The 19411-nt window shown below is 40.9% G+C and overlaps 1 protein-coding gene across 1 annotated transcript; it reads left to right on the top strand.

The window, feature by feature from the left end:
• Positions 1 to 9464: 9464 nt before the first annotated feature.
• Positions 9465 to 16965, top strand: LOC139968097 (protein FAM136A-like). Its single transcript, XM_071972454.1, has 3 exons — positions 9465 to 11082; positions 14843 to 14983; positions 16234 to 16965. Exons 1-3 carry the CDS (start codon positions 10951 to 10953, stop codon positions 16426 to 16428), a joined length of 468 nt encoding a protein of 155 aa, XP_071828555.1. The 5' UTR covers positions 9465 to 10950; the 3' UTR covers positions 16429 to 16965.
• The last annotated feature ends 2446 nt before the right edge of the window (positions 16966 to 19411 follow it).

Here is a 19411-nt window from a genome sequence, read left to right as displayed (position 1 = left end):
GAAGCATGCTATTGTTTTACCTCTACTTAAAAAACAAGGTCTTGACCTATCGTATGGAAATTACCGCCCGGTTAGCAATCTCAGCTTTGTGTCCAAAATCTGTGAAAAAGCTGCCTTATCTCAATTTTGCGATCATATGGAACAAAATAATTTACTGCCTTTGTGTCAATCGGCTTATAGGGAAGACTTCAGCACTGAAACAGCTTTGCTCAAAGTGTGTAATGAAATCTTGTGCAATATGGACAATAACCATGTTACAATGATGGTTATGCTGGATCTTTCTGCAGCTTTTGATACTGTGGACCATGACATTTTGCTGAGTGTTCTCGATCAAAACTTTGGTACTAAGGGGCTGGCTAAATCATGGTTTGATTGTTATTTAAGACCACGCACACAAAGTGTTCAGGTTGGTGAATGCATTTCTACGAAATCCACCGTCCACCAGGGCGTCCCACAAGGATCTTGTGCTGGCCCTGTTCTCTTTACGGCTTATGCAAGTACTTTATATCATACAATCTCCAGTCACCTTCCCGAGGTCATGGGGTATGCAGACGATCACGCCCACTGGCGGATCCAAGGGGGGGGGGCCAAGGGGGGCCATGGCCCCCCCAAAGGTGAGCCAAAAAGTGTTTCGGAACATCCGCTAAATCGTATGGTTGGAAATTAAAAAAATCGAGAGGAATAGCAGTGGTAGACTAGTCTAAACCTTTTCGTTTTCTGGTTTAAAATTAAATGCAGAGCTCCCTACTGACCCGCAATTCGCGGGAATTAGACCCGCATTCTAACACCCAAACCCGCTGACCCGCACAAGCGTCCGAAAAAAACCGCATTGTAATTGTCAAGTTTACATAAAAAAATTGCATCAATTTTTGACTTATAACCATCATTTCTTTAGCATTTAGCATAATAGAGTATAAAACCTCCTTTACAGCATCATTTGAACCTCAAATTAGCCTATATTTCTTTTCATTGGGGCGAGCAGCGAACATTTTCATGCCACGGGAAAGAATGAATTATCACCTACTATTCAATTTATTGATGTTACATACAAAAAATGCATATTTCTCAGAAAATTTTGGGTGACAAAAGCCTTTCTAAGTGCCACCATTTTACATGTAGGCATCACCAGGATTCAAAAAAAATCAAAAGGGGGAGGGGGACACCCCCTCCCCTTATACCCCTCCCCCAGGACGGCGATTCGTGGCATGGACCAGCGTTTGCCTTCTCAAGAGTTGGGAGCTATGTTAATGTATGCATGGGCGGCGATCCTGGGGGGGGGGGAAGGGGGTATATCCCCCATGAAAATGGGTGGAGGGGATGTAATACACCATATCCCCCCACCAAATGCCAGGGATAAGAATATTTTCATGCCTACATTTATGCATCATCGTGAATGTACGGCTCTTTTTTAGCTTCATTTCTCGCCTACCATAAACGCAGTGCGATCTTTTCAAATAAACCGTCTTTATCTTTAACACGGTATTGATATAGTACATATATGCACCCTCATATTATTCATATAGGCCCTATAGTAGGCCTACACACGTACATGTTCCCTCGAACAGCTGAGAATCTAATGTTACCAGGGTAATGCTTAATACACGTTTCACCTGGATGCCCTAGCAATCGGGTACCTATAGGAATGTAACTATGTGTAATTGTGTATTGCATGTGTATAGGCCTATAATAGCCTGCATGAGGCCATTTTCTTCATCGAATAATATAAAAGAGCTCTCGAACATTCTAACGTAGCGCCTGAAACAAGATTGACAGGGGCAATTTTCCCAAAATAACACCCGAAATTAAAAAAAAACGTATTTTGGATCCTGATTATGAGATATTTCGGACATGATATCCCTATTTTAAAGTTGGGTATATGCCGCTTGGAAACCTTGGGAAGTGCCGTTTCCGGCCATCTAGAGGGTTTGTAAATCCCCAAATTTTCTTGTACGCTTCGCGCCAACTCATGGTGGCGCTACGCTTAGATAGTCAACAAGGTCATATCCCCCCCCCCCTCCCCACTCGGAAGTACGGATCGCCGCCCATGAATGTATGAGCATGAGGATTTACAGTTTAGCACCATTTTGCAGTTACAGGCTGGTTGTAAGAAATTTATAACCTATGAGAAATCAAATTTCTTGAGAAAGATTATCCCAACTTTGTTTTATAAATATTTTAGAAAATTACACCTGGGAAACATTTTTTTAGAAGTAAATTAACATCACCATTGTACACTTTTGTCGCACCAAATTGCATCTGAGGGCATTCAGCAATAGAAAATTTTCCAAAGGGGAGGGGGGCACCCCTCCCCTTAGACCCCTCCCCCGTATCACTCTAATGCCACTTTGGCCCCTCCCAAGCAAAGGTCCTGGATCCGCCAGTGATCACGCCCTTTACCTAAAATTCAAACCAGGTAATTCCGACTCTGAACTTAGTGCTCTAAATGCTATGGAGAGTTGTTTATTGGACGTTAAGGCTTGGATGAATATGTGTCGCTTAAAACTGAACGATACCAAAACTGAATTTCTTATCTTTGGTTCACGAACTCAACTTGCAAAACTTGAAATTGATTGTATTAACGTGGACTCATCTATTATTAATTGTGTAAATGATGTGAAGTATCTTGGCGTTTATTTGGACAACACCTTATCAATGAAAAAACATATAAATGAAAAATGTAAAATCGCTAGTTTTAACTTGTATAATATTAGAAAATTACGTAAGCATCTTTCAACTGATTCTACTCGCACTTTAGTTCAGGCACTTGTCACATCACACTTTGATTATTGTAACTCTTTGTTTTATGGTCTTCCCAGTTCTTCCCTTAATAAGTTGCAGCGTGTACAAAATATGGCTGCCGGTATCATCCTAAATTTGAACAAATATGACAGTATATCTTCTGCTTTTAAACTTCTCCACTGGCTTCCGATAAAGGATCGTATCGATTTTAAAATTTTATCACTCACTTATAAGGCGCTTCACGGATCTCCACCATCTTATCTGAAGGACCTTCTTAAACCACGATCAGTGAGCTACTCCATACGATCTCATGACAGTTTGATTTTAACTACCCCCCGCACTCGCTGCAAGTCCCTTGGTGACCGATCTTTTTGTGTCTGTGCCCCCAAATTGTGGAATGCACTCCCATTTTCTATTCGCAATTCAAGTACTGTAAGTTCATTTAAATCCAGTCTTAAGACTTTCATTTTCACACGTGTATATAATTAATCTAGTTTTACATATTATCTCATTCTTTTATGTATTTATCTCTTACTATTGTTTTATCCTATTTTCTGATTTTGTGGCATGGTATATACTGATTCCATTTTCTCCATCGTTATTGGATTTGTTTAGTCTTTTAGGGTTATCTGTTTTTAAGATTTTTACCTCTTTCTTTTGATTAACATGGTTTCTTAATTTTCGTTAAGTTTTATACCTTTACTCTTTTAAGTTTGTACAGCGCCATAGCTTATGTTTTTACATATATATGTGTGCTTTAGAAATGTTTAAATAATTAAAATAATTAAATTAAAATAATAGTAAATTTGTGTGGATGAGGGGGTGTGTCGGTGGATGGGGGTAGGCTATGTGTCCAATTTTATGCCGAAACACATTTTGGTAGATTTGTATTAAATTGCTATTAGCGACTTAGCTACCCTGTATTGTTGTCCGATAGTACATACCACGTGAAAGAGGAACCTGTATACTTGAACGTGGTGCTAACCGGACATCTCATTAAGTTCGATAACTCAAATTAATCGATTCTGAAAAAATAAATCATTTTTGGGATCATTACACATTACGTGTATACAGCGCGTTTAGAGAGGGGTTCGTATCGGGGTTAAAACTTTAAGGCCACTTTTGGTCAAGAAATCGGTTTTGTTACCGATAGTAGAGACATACCACGTGAAAGAAGAACCTTTCTACTTTAAGGTGGTGCTAACCTGATCTCTCAACTAGGTCGGTAACTCAAATTAATCGATTAAAAAAAAACAAAAAAACAATACCTTTGTTATTTATGCACTAATTCATCACACTCGCACCGCAGTGTCAGTTATAACCAACGAATTACGGTTGTAACAAACACACTCGACCGCACAGTGTCATGTCTTACTGTCCTTTTTCTCTTAGCGGCTGTTGTTGGTATAAAATGCAAAGGACGCCAGACTGTGTTGTCCTCTGATCGTGTATATTTATCTGACCTCGTTTCTTGACCTCACCTCAGGCTCGAACGTATGTATAACAAAGTGTTCGGGATGAACACTACATCCCTCCAAACTTTAACAGATGATACCTATTATGACATAAGGCTTAACTGCTATGTAAGATACGTAAACTTTTTTTTTAACAATAAATTTTACATTAATTTCACATTATGCGATAATTAATTGTGTGAGCATTTGTTGTTTTCTTTGAATGGAAATGCTTAGAGTGTACAGTAAATAACAACTTTTTATAAGACATTGTACATAGAACAATATGGATAATAAGTAAACAAAGATAACTAAAGACCTATTAGATATTGTACATAGTACAATTTGAACGATGAATAAACAAAGAAAACCAAAGAAAACGTCATGTTGGTGATTAGACATAATCTTTCAAGTATACCGGCGGTTGGCGATTACGACGTGGGTACATACTAGGTCTGTTCTGCGGCTGTGCAGCGCGCGGTGTAGGGTCAGCAGGTATGAGGTACATGTCGTCATCTGTATCAGAGTCACGTGGCTGATTTTTACAGGCATGGTGGTTTTTAAGGAGTTTGAACGAGGAGCAGTTACGCGTAATGTTATGACTTCCACGCGATACCGTAACCATGGTCCCTTTGACTCTAGTTACTATGAAAGGATTGATCTTACAAGGGGTATTGCGCTTGCCAAGGGCGTAGGAACCGGGGGGCTGGGGGCGCCAGCCCCCAGTGAAAAATGTGGAGGGGCGGAAGTATCATTCCGCCCCCCCCCCGCTTCGCAAGTCAGAAAACCCCTTTTTCATTTACAAATGAGAAAAAAAAATCTCATTTGGAGCACCAAATTGCATCTAAAGCCAGGTGAAAATGCACAATTATATACAAAATGGAGTGGGTGGGTTGAAGTGTGCTATATTGCACCAAATTGCATCTGAGGCCCCCTGTAAATGCAAAAAAAATTCCAAACGGGAGGGGGACACCCCTCCCCTTAGACCCCTCCCCCAGGCCGGCCATCAGTCTTCAGCCCCCCCCCCACTCAAAAGTACCTTCCTACGCCACTGGCGCTTGCTCACATAACCGTCTTCTCTGACAAGCACAGAGTCTCCAATTTTAAAGGAGTGTTTACTTGTTCTAGCACGCGCGTCGGCATCTTTTCTCATTCTTTCTTTCGCTCTTCTGTCGTTTTCACGAGTGACGCTGTCATTAGGCGGGGTTTGTACACTTATTTCTGGGATGTGCGTACGAAGAGCTCTACCAAAAAGCAGGGTTGCGGGGAGTGCTCCCGTTGAGGTGTGTGGTGTCGCTCTATAATTTCGTAAAAACCTATGTAGTTCCTGCTTCCACGACTTTCCTTCTGCATGTGCTGTGCGGTAAACCTTTTTCAAGGTTTTCATAAAGCGTTCCACTAAACCATTTGCGCGGGGCCGTCGTGGCGTGATTTTGCGATGCTTAAAACCTAAGTAGTTGGCAAGGTCTTTGAATTCCCTGCTATTAAAGGGTGGACCATTGTCCGTTCTGACTACCTTTGGGATACCAAACATAGCAAAGAGTTTGTCAACTGCAGGGATGACTGAACTTGCAGACGTTGAGCTAATGACCTCTACAACAGGGTATCTGCTATAGTCGTCAATAATGACCTCTACAACAGGGTATCTGCTATAGTCGTCAATGCAAACCATTAAGTGATCTCCGGTTGGCAAATCTGCAAAGTTAATACTTATTTCAACCCAGGGGGATTGGGGCAGTTCTGACATTTGAAGTGGTTCACGACTGTTATCAATCGTTGTGGCTTGACATGGTATGCAATTAGCAATCGTCGTTGCTATCATGTTATCTATTCCTGGAAACCACACTTTCTCACGGAGGAGCTTCTTAGACTTAACTTCTCCTTGGTGCCCTTCATGAGCTATGTCCAGGATGCTTTGCTGCAGGCAGGTAGGAATGATAATACGACTGCCGCGCAATAACACATTATCATGTGATACACTCAACTCATTGCGCACCTTGTGTAATGCTTTAATTTGACTTTCATATTTGGTACCTTCCACATTTTTCAATGCAATATGCCAATTACTTGAAGATAGAGCAGACATACATTCCTGAAGTACCTTGTCATTTTCAGTTGCTTTGATAATGTCCCCTACTAGAATTGTCTTGGGCAGTGAATTATTCACAATCAAGTTGATGTGTTCATCCGCCATCTTTTCCTCTCTCGAGGATTGCTTTGTAGACACAAGAGGTGTCGTGACATGTAGTCAGCAGGGTTTGATTTTCCTGGAGCATACACTGTTTTGAATGCATAGTCCTGGAGTTTTAGAATCCACCGTTCAATTCTGGTGGGAGCGCTTGTTTGTGGGTTATTGAATAACGGAATTAGCGGTTTGTGGTCTGTTACCACTGTAAATGATTTACCAAAAAGGTATAGGTGAAAGTGTAGGATTCCCCATGTGACACCTAGTGCTTCCCGTTCAGTTTGAGAATACCTAGATTCCACGTCAGTGAGGGACCTGCTAGAAACTGCAATGACTGAGGCATTTTCGCCATTGTCTTTTTGGATTAGGATGGCACCCAGTCCTAAAGGACTTGCATCGACTATGAGCTCAGTCTGTTTATCGTGATCAAAAAATGCGATAGCACAGCTTTCCACAAGCGCAGATTTGAGTTGCTGAAATGACTGGGTATGTTCCTCATCCCAGTTCCACGTAACATTTGATTTAGTTAACATGCGCAGCGGTTGCGAAAGAGAAGCGAGGTTTGGTATGAATCTACCAAGGTAAGTAGCCATACCAAGAAAACTTCTTAGCTCATCCACGTTGCTAGGTGGTTGAGTTTCTTTGATGGCCGCCACCTTCTTGGGATCAGGTGAAACGCCATCTGCACTGAAAACATGGCCATAAAACTCAATTCGAGTCTTGTTAAATTGGCACTTTGATTCATTTAGAGTGAGGTTTCTCTCTCGCAAGCGCTGTAAGCAAGCTGCAAGGCATATGCCATGCTCTTTCTGAGTTTTACCATATATAAGAATATCATCACTTATATTTAAAACCCCATTCAGTCCATGTAGAGAACCCTGGATCAGGTGCTGAAAAGTCTCAGCTGCTGAACTTACCCCAAGGTTCAATCGTTTGTATCTGTGTAGACCGCAGTGGGTAGAGAACACTGTAAGGTATCGGGATTCTGGGGCCAATTCAATTTGGTGGTACCCAGAACTGAGATCAAGTTTTGAAAACACTTGAGATCCTGTTAAGTCAGTGATTATATCATCAATTGTGGGAGTTACGTATCTTTCCCTTTGTATTGCCGTATTTGCGGCACGCATGTCTACGCAAATTCTGATTTTATTTTCTTGTTTGGGTTTTTTAACAACTTGTATGGGGGAAACCCAAGGTGTTGGTTCTCTGCCCACTCGTTCTATGATATCTAAATCAAGTAGTTTCTGTAGTTCACCTTCCACCATTCGCCTGACATGGAAGGGAATTCGTCGATGTCGCTGGATGACAGGTGTAACTGTATTGTCCACGTGAAGTTTGCACTGGACCTCTGTAAGTTTGCCGATGCCGTTGAATCTGTCTCGGTATTGGTTGATGATGTCATCAGTCTGCTGTGTGGGTGACGGTGTGTCGATTCGTTTCACGATTTGAACGAGTCCAAGTTCGTGTGCTGTTTCGTAACTCAGCAAATTGTCTCCCTCATGATTAGTGACAAAGAACTTCGCAGCAGTGATCCGTGATTTATACTCTACTTCTGCAAGAAATGAGCCGTGTACAGAAAGTGGTTGCTTATTACCGTAACCGAACAACCGTGACTTCGAATTCTTCAGATCCGGCTTGGATGCGAGCATCCCGAAGGCCTCCTTACTGAGGATGTTGACTTTAGCCCCTGTATCGATAAGTACAGGCAGAACAGAGCCTTCAATACGTATATTGACCCATGGATCTGTCTTATCCTTAGCCTGTGTGGAGTAGCCGGAGTTGTGTTCCTTGTCTACGATAAACACATACTGGTCATCATCGTCTGCCGATGAACTGTCACATTCATGTTTTCGTTCATTGATGGCTTTGATTTTTGCCTTTCTAGGTCTATGCTTATTGTGAGTTGATTTCTTATCACGCTTGGCTTGTCTGCAAACAGTGGCGTAGGAAGGTACTTTTGAGTGGGGGGGCTGAAGACTGATGGCCGGCCTGGGGGAGGGGTCTAAGGGGAGGGGGTGTCCCCCTCCCCTTTGGATTTTTTTGCATTTCCAGGTGGCCTCAGATGCAATTTGGTGCAATATAGCACACTTCAACCCACCCACTCCATTTTGTATATAATTTTGCATTTTCACCTGGCCTTAGATGCAATTTGGTGCTCCAAATGAGATTTTTTTCTCATTTGGAAATGAAAAAGGGGTTTTTTGACTTGCGAAGCGGGGGGCCGGAATGATACTTCCGCCCCTCCATGTTTTTCACTGGGGGGCTGGCGCCCCCCCAGCCCCCCGGTTCCTACGCCCTTGTCTGCAAACATTACTGAAGTGATTCAGTTTGCCGCAAGTGTTACAGGTCTTACCTGTGGCTGGACACTTGTCCTCGTGTGGATAATTCCTACCACAATTGAAACACTTTCGTTCATTGTGCTGACTTTTGTCCGAGTTATGCGGTGGCTGATGAAGCTGTCTAGGCCGCTTTCTAGTCACTTCGGCCAACAACCATTTCGCCCAACTGCCATTTCGCCCAACCAGCCTGGTCATTTCGCCCAACCAGCCTGGTCATTTCGCCCAACCAGCATGGTCATTTCGCCCAACCATCATAGTCATTTCGCCCAACCAGCATGCCATTTCGCCCAACCGTGTTGGTCATTTCGCCCAACCCTATTTTTACTAATATTCAGTCAGAATAATATTACTTTTTCTATTCCACTAGTTCAATTTGATTTTTTGGGGGTTAGGTTACTTCGTAATAGGTAAATAAAAAAGTGAGGTCCGCTCGATATCGATCGGAGTCTGAGCAGTTATTTCGGGTATAATGGGAGGGTTACACTACTTTAGACGTTTACGCATACAATGGAAGTTATATTATTATACAAACACAGGGGAATCGGTCTTCATAAAAACCTATCAAACCTAACCCCTAAAACACTGATCCATCCTACTGTGACTAACAATTCCCGAACGTTTCCTTATTAAATTGAAAAAAATATATAAAACCCGTCCGGTATATAGTATTATTTTTAATCAATGTAACCACTTTATCAATGTAACCACATATGTAATCATATATATGTAGGCCTAATCAATTTAACCACGACTTCAAGTTTCCTTAATACTCGGTTCGTATCCCGTAACGTTAACAATTCCCGACCGTTTACTATCAAACCTATCAAACCTAACCCCTAAAACACTGATCCATCCTCAAGATTCCTTAATATTCGGTTCGTATCCTGTAACGTTAAAAATTTCCCGAACGTTTCCTTACTAAAGTTATACAAAGTAAAGGACTTCAAGTTTCCTAAATATTACTTAATATTCGAACGTTTACTATCAAACCTAACCCCTAACACACTGATCGATTCTCAAGTTTCCTTAATATTCGGTTCGTATCCTGTAACGTTAACAATTCCCGAACGTTTCATATTTAATCAAGGTTGGGCGAAATGACCAGGCTGGTTGGGCGAAATGACCAGGCTGGTTGGGCGAAATGACCAGACTGGTTGGGCGAAATGACCAGGCTGGTTGGGCGAAATGGTAAGGTTGGGCGAAATGGCAGTTGGGCGAAATGGTTGTTGGGCGAAGTGTCCTGCTTCCGTCTAGGCATAGCTCGAACTGCATTTGCACTCAGTTCAGTCTTAGTTTCCATTCCTGACGCATGTAGCTCTGCAACCTCAAAAGATCGAGCTGTAGTTAGCAGATCAGCGAGAGTTTTTGTTTCTCGTAGTGCCATACGTCGGAGTTTATTTGAGAGACAGCCTTGAATAATCTGAGACTTGACTTCCCCGTCACAGTCTGTAAATTCACATGTTTTGGCTAGTTGCTGTAAACGTGTATGATATGAATCCACAGCTTCGGTATCGAGTTGCTTAGCTGCACGGAAAACAAATCGTTCGTATTCCACATTGCGTTTCGGCGCCATGTATGCATTTAGTTTTGTCTTTGCCGTATCATAGTCTGTTCCAGTGTCACCTAGCGTGTCAAAAACGTCCATTACTTCTTCCCCTGCATAATGTAGGAGTAGCGCTCGCTTTTGTTTATCCTCCGTAACATTTAAAGCAACGAAAACATTCTCTAGACGTCTAATGTATTTAGGCCATCTAGCCCCGGTATTTCCAGAATGGAGATCGAAAACTGGAAATATTGGCAAGTTAAATGCAGTACCAGACGAAGTGTTGGGCGTTGAATCAGCCGTACCGTCGGTATTACTCGGGTTAGGCATCGCGGAAAACAATGAAGACCGTAGTTTAGTCTATTGTGTGAAGCACCAGATGCACGAAACTTGCAATAGTTCAGTGACGGAGACCCGTGAATGTGAACATTGTTGTTGAGGAAACTTGAATAAATCCACTCCACTATATTTATCTGACCTCGTTTTTGAACTTACCTCAGGCTCGTACGTATGTATAACAAAGTGTTCGGGATGAACACTGCAGTTGGTGTCTGCTCTTAGTGGCTGCTACGTTCAATGAGGCTGGCAGGAGTGATGAAGTAAACATTTTCTTGACAAACCAGATCTCAGTGCCGCAAACGGCACCTTTCGTTTTTTTTCAAGTGCCGCCAGAATATTTTTAGGTGCCGCATGCGGCTCTCGGTGCCGCGTTTGGACATGGCTGAATTCTCAGCGGATCTACAAGCTAGTAGGGCGAAAGCCGACGAATCTTTTTCACGAATGGTTGATGATATTGACAGAAGTGTTTTTCGTAAAATGCAGGTAGGCCTAACTTCCCTAAGGCTTTGTACTACTATTACTAGTACTACTAGTAGTAGGCCTAACTTCACATGCAAACCCTGATTACTACACGTACATAGCCAAGACTACACTATTGTTTAGCTTCCCGTGAATAACCTAAGCCTAGCCAAACAAGGCTTAACAAAACACAATTGATAACGCAAGACAAATGTCAAAGTTCAAATTTAGTCTGATCATACCATTTTGCACTAGGAAGGCATTTTGCATACCAATTGTTCAAATCGCCGAACAAAGTATAACATAATTTTTTCAAATTTATTAAATAGTCAATATTTCATATTTTTAATCATTGCGGTACAAAAGTTTAATCGTTTAATCATAACTGTGATAAATATGACAAAGATTTATTTTATACCCCTCATAAGTTGGCTAATTTAGCATTTTCAATATATTACGATACGGTTACTGCTTACGAATGTACATGAAAATCGATAATTACGCCTAAAATAAAAGCAGTCAACATAGTCCAAACCCAGTTTGGCCAGTGTGAAACCTAGTTCAACCCCAACAGGGCAGGTTCACCAGTAAACATAGTTCAAACCCCGTTGGGCTTGTGCAAACCAGTGAAACCTAGTTAAGCCCCAGCTGGGTCAGTTCACCAGCCAATAGTCCAAACCCAGTTGGGCCAGTGCAAAACCAGTGAAACCTAGTTCAACCCCAACAGGGCAAGTTCACCAGTCAACATAGTTCAAACCCAGTTGGGCTAGTGCAAAAACCAGTGGAACCTAGTTGAAGCCCAACTGGATCCGTTCAAACATAGTTCAAATTCAGTTGGGCCTGAACAAACCCAGTTGAACATTGTGTAAACCCAGTTGAACCTCCTAGCTCATGCACAGCATAGGGGACAAACTAAAACGAATGACAGCGAATGACCGAATGACTTTGTACAGGGTTAATTGTCAGTTGCGAATGACAGCCAATGACAGAGAATGACAACGAATGACAACTAAGGACAGTGTTGAGAAGAGATAGAATATGATTAACGGAGTGGAGTAAATGCGGTTATTGGTATTCTGCGCAAAAATGATTTGAGGAAAATCGCATGTTACGTGGTTGCAGGGTTTTGGTGTAATTTACGGATAGAAACCACAGGGAAAGTTTTTGTGTGAGAATGCGCTTGAGTGCTTTGCTTTTTACCTCTGTAGATTTATATAGAAAGATAACTGAAGCCGTTTCAAGATTTATAGTATTGTTAGTTTCTAACAATTAATATCGGAAAAATGACGTTAAATTTACTTTTTAAAATCAGACTTACAATTTCGCTTACTATAAGGTGCGTTTGTATCTTGTCCGTTCTTTACTAGATCTAGATACCCACGAAGTCTGAATGTGATATCCGATTGAAGCAAATGTCTGTGCTGTCATTACTGTCATTCGTTTTAGTCAACGCAATTTTTTAGTTTGTACGACATATTGTCATTCGTTATGTGTAACGCAATTGTCATTCGTTTTAGTAACACCCCAGCATAGTCCAGTTGGAACCCAGTAAGACCCAGTTAAACACAACTAAAAACCAGTTAAACATAGTAGGCCCTAGTAGAACCTATTTGATTTTTTAACTGGGTTCTACTGGAATTTCTACCAGGGTACCAATAGGCCGCCTCACTTCACAGGCAAACCCTGATTACAATACGGTCATATCCAAGACTACACTAGTGTTGTTAGCAAAACGATGGTGCTTCCCGTGAATAACTTAAGCCTAGCCAAACAAGGCTTAACAAAACACAATTGATAATAAACTTAATAAGAAGCTACTGCCATTAAGACAAGCATGGCCATTGTCAAGTACTGCAGTTAATTACTAATGCCGGTTTAAGAGTAGTTCTAACAGGCCTAGATGGCACATAAATGCATGCCATTGTCAGGGTAAGTAGTATATAGCTGCCAAATAAGGCTAAACTGCAGCTGATTTTAGCACATATTTTGACTCGGATATCTCCGTTCATGATTAGTACGGCAGTCGATGTGTAGTCATTAGTATTAACAGCTTAGGCATAGGTCTAATCACCAATTGCAGTCATTGTTAGTTGTGACACCAGATTTAGTCTAGGCTATACCAAATGAGGTACAGTGTCCAGCATTAAATGGTGGTGATTCTTTATCATTTCTTTGTTGCCAATGCCACTCAGAAGCCATATGAGCATGGCGAGGTGCAATAGGGCCTAGGCTAGGCATAGAAGGAGTGTAAGACTTTGAATTGGCAAATCTTTTCAGTATTTGGTCTTATAGGTCTGCACAATAAATGTATATGCACTTTGATGTGCAATTTTCATAGAAACATCTCACCTTGAGTTGACAAGGCACCATTTTGGTACATGTATACTACTATGGTGCAGTGTACTTTATGAGTGGATTGTACTTAAAACTCACAAGGGTGGCTTTTGAAGAGTTAGAAATATAAATGCAAGGTAACATTTTGTGTTTTTAAGAGTAAGATATTCCTATTATATTTTAAATGGTGAAAACTCTTTCAAAACCACCCAAATCCAAACACAGCCCCTCTTTATTGACCTCATAAAACTTCCCACTAGCTTGATACTTGAGAAATTACTCCTTAGCCTAGTTACGTTTTGTTTGGAAGTGGATTAAGGAATCACTAAATGCTAGCAATATAGGCTGGACAGTTCATGAATTCAGGAATACTAAATGTTAGCAATATAGGTCGGACAGTCCATCAAATCAGTGCAGTCTTCTATCCGACATGACCTCTTGCTAGATGTATGACTTTCATTCCTAATAAAAGGATTCAAAGAGAACCCACATATTTAGCATTCTGTATCCCAGGAATCATACAGCTACTTGTTGGAAAATTATATTTGTGTCTGTACTGTACCAGCTGCCACATACAACTGCATACATGCATTTACCCCTGCAAACCAAGTACTACCTCTCTACAATTAATTTGATGCTTTTCAGCGTCATATTAACGGCATTATTATCTATAGTGTGCACTTATAAGTGATTAACATCTTGATCTGCATGTTTTCCCACATGTATGGTTCGTGGGTACAGTAGCATCTCATGTCATCTTGTCATTTCATCTCCTCAAGTTGTCGCCATTTCATCCTAGTTGATGTCATGTCAGTGGTCCCCCTAAAGCAATATCTGAATATCTGGAAGGCTTGACGTATCATCTGAGCTTTCATGCTGTATATGTAATTTTTCAATAGAAACTTACCTTACTAGAGTTTTTGTACATGTCATAAATCTGATTAAGATATTAGGAACCTTCAGGGCAACTTACTAAAGGTCGTCTAACAGTCATGTGAGACTACCAACATTCTGGACGACCAAACCCAGCTTTTGAGGTCATCCTAGGGACAACTAGTTGTTTGTAAATAAACTGACATCAAACTAAATACCCCAAAATAGGATATGAATGATAAATTGGTATCAATCTCAAAGCTGGCGTTGTATCCAACAACCTACACATCTCTCCTACAGAGTACATATTGGTCAATGTGTTATTTTGCAACACTTTATCGGACAACCAAATTTACTGTTCAGACAACCAAAAAATATGGCAGGATTGTGCGATGGAACCGACAACCAGAAAAAAAAGTCTTCAAAATTTGTCATGGGGTTGACCAGACATTATACTTGCAATAGTTACAGACAATGTTTGTGGTTGTAGCTGTACAATATTTTTGTAAGCTATATGCAAGATATGTACACATAACCATATTTTCATTGTTTTGAGCAACTTTATTATTTTCCACAGAGAGAGATGTACCTTTGTAGTGCCAGATGTTGTGAAAATCCTCAATATCAAATGAGTGATGTCCAGTCGTGTGCAGAGAGATGCTCTCAACCAATTCAGCAAGGACAAAATTACATGCAACAGGAATTCAATGATTTCCTAGTAAGTTAAACACACCAATGTTATAAAGGGATCTCATCTGTAGAGGTTGGTTGGTAGAGCACAAGAAAATATAAATCCTGAGGTCATAGGTTCAATTTCTTTCAAGCCAGAAATGTTATTTTCTTCAAATAACTTAACCTTAAGGTTATTGTTTGGTCAAGAAATGTTGTCTCCAACACCAGGGCTGCTTGTTTTAGGGGTTACTGTTGCTTGACAATGACCTTATGCATGTACGGCAGTCATACTATCCTGAAGGTAGTCAAGATGGCCGCTTCATGTAATACAGAGTCATATCTGCTATTTTGTTCGAGAAGCACGTTTGCTCTTCTGACTGCTGTTCCAGACACAGGTGTAACAGCCGGAGACAACCGACACACTCTTCTAAAATTCTGTCCTGGATGTGTGACTGAGTTTATACAGATAGAGCTTAAAGCGACTCATCGTTGCTATTATATGATGTCATTCCTCAAACCTGGAATGATAACTTGTATTCTTCGATCACCATTATTTGCAGTATTAACTTTTAAAGAATGACTGCATGCAGAAATTGATTGTTGAATTATGTAATAGTCTCACAAAAAAAGAGGAAAGAATGCATTGTTGGGAACATGTCTCGTATCCCTTGCAGTTGTCAAGATGCTCTTCTTTAGAAGATAATTTGAAATATCTGGAATGCTCCTTCCAAGGCCAAACCATTTGATGATAACTTTGGCTCGGGATTTTTTTTACATATTTAAAACTACACCAGAATAAATTTATTGCCTAAAGTCGTTTTTGGTTCCCCGAAAGTTAGAACTGTAGAGTAACTCTTACCGACCTTGCAAAATTGTGTGGGGGACAGCGGATTGCAAAGTTGTATAAATGTAACGTGGATCGCAAAGTCGGTAATTAATATTACGGTTAGATTCGTCCAGCACAGCAGCATGAAGAAACATACTCAAAGCCGAAGCCAAAGTGAATTAATCAGGTCACAAATCCGCAGTCTATGCATGCTAAGTTCTTCAATACCACCCTCAATTCTTTTTGGGAAACATTTCATACTGTATAGTTTTGATTTGGATATGGATGGATCTTTGTAATGTAGAGGTTCCAGGATCATGGCTAGATGAAATTACTTAAACCAACTTTAATCAGAAGATCTGGGGAAGCCGACAGGTAAAATCACCAGACAAAAGGAAATGCATTTATTTAATCTCCTTTCTCTCTTTGCAAATTGACTCAGGATGTCACCATTCTCTGTTGTTTGGTAGGACCGGGTCAAACGGTGTGACATGCAGTGCCTGAATGATGTTAAAGATAGACTGGGGGCATCAGTCGGGGGAGCTCAGACAGACAAACTGATGCAAGAACTCGAAGGCTGTCTAAGAAAGAGCACCGAAAAACATCTAGGATTGCTACCGACGATGTCAAAACGTATCAAAGCAAATTTACAGGGCATGAGTTGAGAATTATCATTATCGTAGAGATTCCTGAAAGGGAGAGAAACCTTATGTGACAGGTACATGCAGAACAAGTGGATCTTTGATGTTTCCCAAAAAAGTAGCTGATGAATAAAAACTGGTACCACCGCATGCTAAATGAAAGTTGTGGTCAACCCAGAAATGTTCTACAAATTGCCATATATATCTTCACCATTTAAATTTGATTTTAACAAAGATGATAATTGATAGTTTTACTATTTGCTCTTGCTTTAAATGAATCATTCAGGTTAGTTTACAAGTTCCAACTTCTCCAATCTATTTTGAGTAAGTTTCTGATCCATTGGATAACCGTGACTACATTTTAGTTGTATTTAGAAGGACAGTTCAGGGCAAATTTTATATTTGGTTGCTGAAAGAGGAACATATTGCAAGCATCATTGTAAAATTTGTAGCCAATTCCTACGTAGCTTGTTTGAAACACTGATACGTACTTCAAAATGTTGCAATCTGTACAGTGAGTGGACTTGAAGCAAATGTCATGTCATAGTTAGACCAAAATGATTTGTGTTTACTTAATGTTTTTACTTCTTTTCATAATCAGTTTATCATCTTTGTGATACAAAAAGGCCATGGGAAAGCTGTTTTGACCTAAAGATGCACATAACATTGAGCCAGTTTGCTTAGTAATAAACTCTAGCCAAAAAAAAAAAAAATCCCTGTGGTCTTGACTAATTATCATAGAAATGAATAATTTATTTTTAAATACTTCAAATTAGCATTTCATATTTAGGAATTTATCATTTACGTTTTGTTACAAAGATGCTTGTGATGAACAATGCCCCTACCTAAAGGATTTTTTCAGTTTGGGAGAACCGAAGACAGGGGCGGGATTTGGTTTGTGAAAGTGGGGGGGGGGGGGGGCGCAAACCTGCCAGCAAGACTATCTAAGCGGAGCGCCACCATCGGTTGGCGCGGAGCGTACAAGGAATTTTTTGGCTTTACAAACCCTCCAGATGGCCGGAAACGGCACTTCCCGAGTGCTCTAAGCTGCATATACCCATCCTTGAAATATGGATCTCATGTCTGCAATTGTATCTAGATAGTTTATTATAGTTTAAATATTTGAAGAGGATTGATGGTAGAACATATGGTCAGATGGTGATGTACAACTTTTGTTATACGTCACTATCTAAGCAGAGCGCCATCATCGGTTGGCAAGGAGTGTCGAAATTTTCGATAAAAGGTACCCTTAGATCGGTAAAATTAACACTCATATAGGCTTTAAATTGCATCTAAACAATTAATGAACGTGTGTTAATTTAGGGAGGACGGATAGAAGAACTTATATGGTGATGTACAACTGAAGCTTATACGTCACTATTTAGGCGATGCACCACCATCAGTTGGCGCGGCGCGTCAAAATTTAAGCAACAAGGAATCCTAGATCAGCAAAAATGACACCTCTGGTAACAATAAATCGCATCTAGACAGTTCTTTCCCCTAAAATTATTAGTATATTGTGCATTGGACCGTTCAAGAATATGTTCAGCACCCACTTTGAAATTCTCCCCGCGGTCCCCACTTCTTGGAGCACTTGGCAAATATTGGGGGCTGAACCCCCCCCCCCCCCACTCTTTTCATGGGGGATAAGCCCCTCAAGTCCACCGGTTCCGTCGCCACTGAAGTCGAGGCGGGGTGACTTTTTGGATTTTACAATGAGACTAGGTGCAACATGGAGCAGTATCAGTTACGGGTCATTTCATAGTACTGCCTGAGATTTTGAAAATGAAATTATTACCTGGCAGTAAACAATGGATTTAATGGCACTAACATGTTGGTGCCAATTTGTAATTTACATTATTCGATTTGCATGCATCATTCCAGGATTTCGAGCAGTAAAGAAATTACATCGGCATTGCCATTGCATATTGTTAAATGACACGGAGGGGGGGGGGGAGGGGGCAGGTGTGTCACGTGCCAGTGTATTGAATTTAAATATTGATATACCCAATATGCAAATCTGGCTTTTGTAAATCGTTTCTCTGGATTTATTTATTCAACGCATTCAGTAGAGCAGCAACGTTGAAAATCAATTCCTGAAGCTAGCACTGTAGCACATGCCGCGGATTCATCACATGCAGAATTGAATCGCTAGTGTGTTAGCTCCAGGATTCGTAACCTGTGCTGCGAACCATGTGCTAGCTCCAGCTCCAGTTATTCTGCATGCTACATGTTACGATGTTAAACACAAATTCGACTTACATTCGAAACAAACAGGCCTATTTGATAGAGCTGTTGTGGGGGAATAACTTCGATTAGGGTTGTGCACATTTGTCTGCAAAAACGACAAAAAAAGTGAACTGAAAACCGTTGTCATAATAATATAACATAAAGAGAGAAAAGAGCATTACATAATATTTGTAAAGGTATACATTCTACCGATACGCATATCTACTGGTCATCGCACATAACGTCCTTGCAGACCGGGGAACGCAATAACATGGGCTACGGAGGGAGAATGAGAGGGTGTTTCCCCATATTTTCCCCTCACCTTACCAGTTGCCCCCACCCCCAACCAGATCTGGTACTTATCCAAGATATATATTCACTTGTAGAAAAATTCCTGTGGGGGAAGGTTCACCCCTCTCCTCAGACCCGCTCCCTTATCAGTGTTATATTTGTTTCCCCAAATATACCGAGCCCCCTAGTTTTGCCCTCCAGATTGCCTAGGCTGGTGCCGCCACTGAACATAGGATGGACTGAGGTGAGGGTTAAAGTAAAGTGTGTGTGTGAGCATGTGCGTGTTTAAATACCTGCATGTGTTTGTTTGAGAACAAACAAGTGTGCCACGCACTCTTCCTAAACCGTAAGGTAAGTTGATTTCAAACTTGGTGGATGTGGGCATATGCATGCGATGTAGGGCCTCTCATACCATGACGTCATAGCATCAAAGGTCAGAGTTCAAATTATAACAATCAGCAATTTGACCATTATGCGCGTATGAAAA

Source organism: Apostichopus japonicus, chromosome 5, assembly GCF_037975245.1.
Source record: "Apostichopus japonicus isolate 1M-3 chromosome 5, ASM3797524v1, whole genome shotgun sequence".
Lineage (NCBI taxonomy): Eukaryota > Metazoa > Echinodermata > Holothuroidea > Aspidochirotida > Stichopodidae > Apostichopus > Apostichopus japonicus.
Note: the sequence above shows the minus strand (reverse complement) of the source record. Positions and strands in the feature narration are given on the sequence as shown.

Coding starts and splice junctions, on each gene's coding strand:
- LOC139968097 (XM_071972454.1), top strand. CDS start 10,951: ATGCGGCTCTCGGTGCCGCGTTTGGACATGGCTGAATTCTCAGCGGAT. Junction 11,083..14,842: donor GTGTTTTTCGTAAAATGCAG/GTAGGCCTAACT, acceptor TATTTTCCACAG/AGAGAGATGTACCTTTGTAG. Junction 14,984..16,233: donor AGGAATTCAATGATTTCCTA/GTAAGTTAAACA, acceptor GTTGTTTGGTAG/GACCGGGTCAAACGGTGTGA.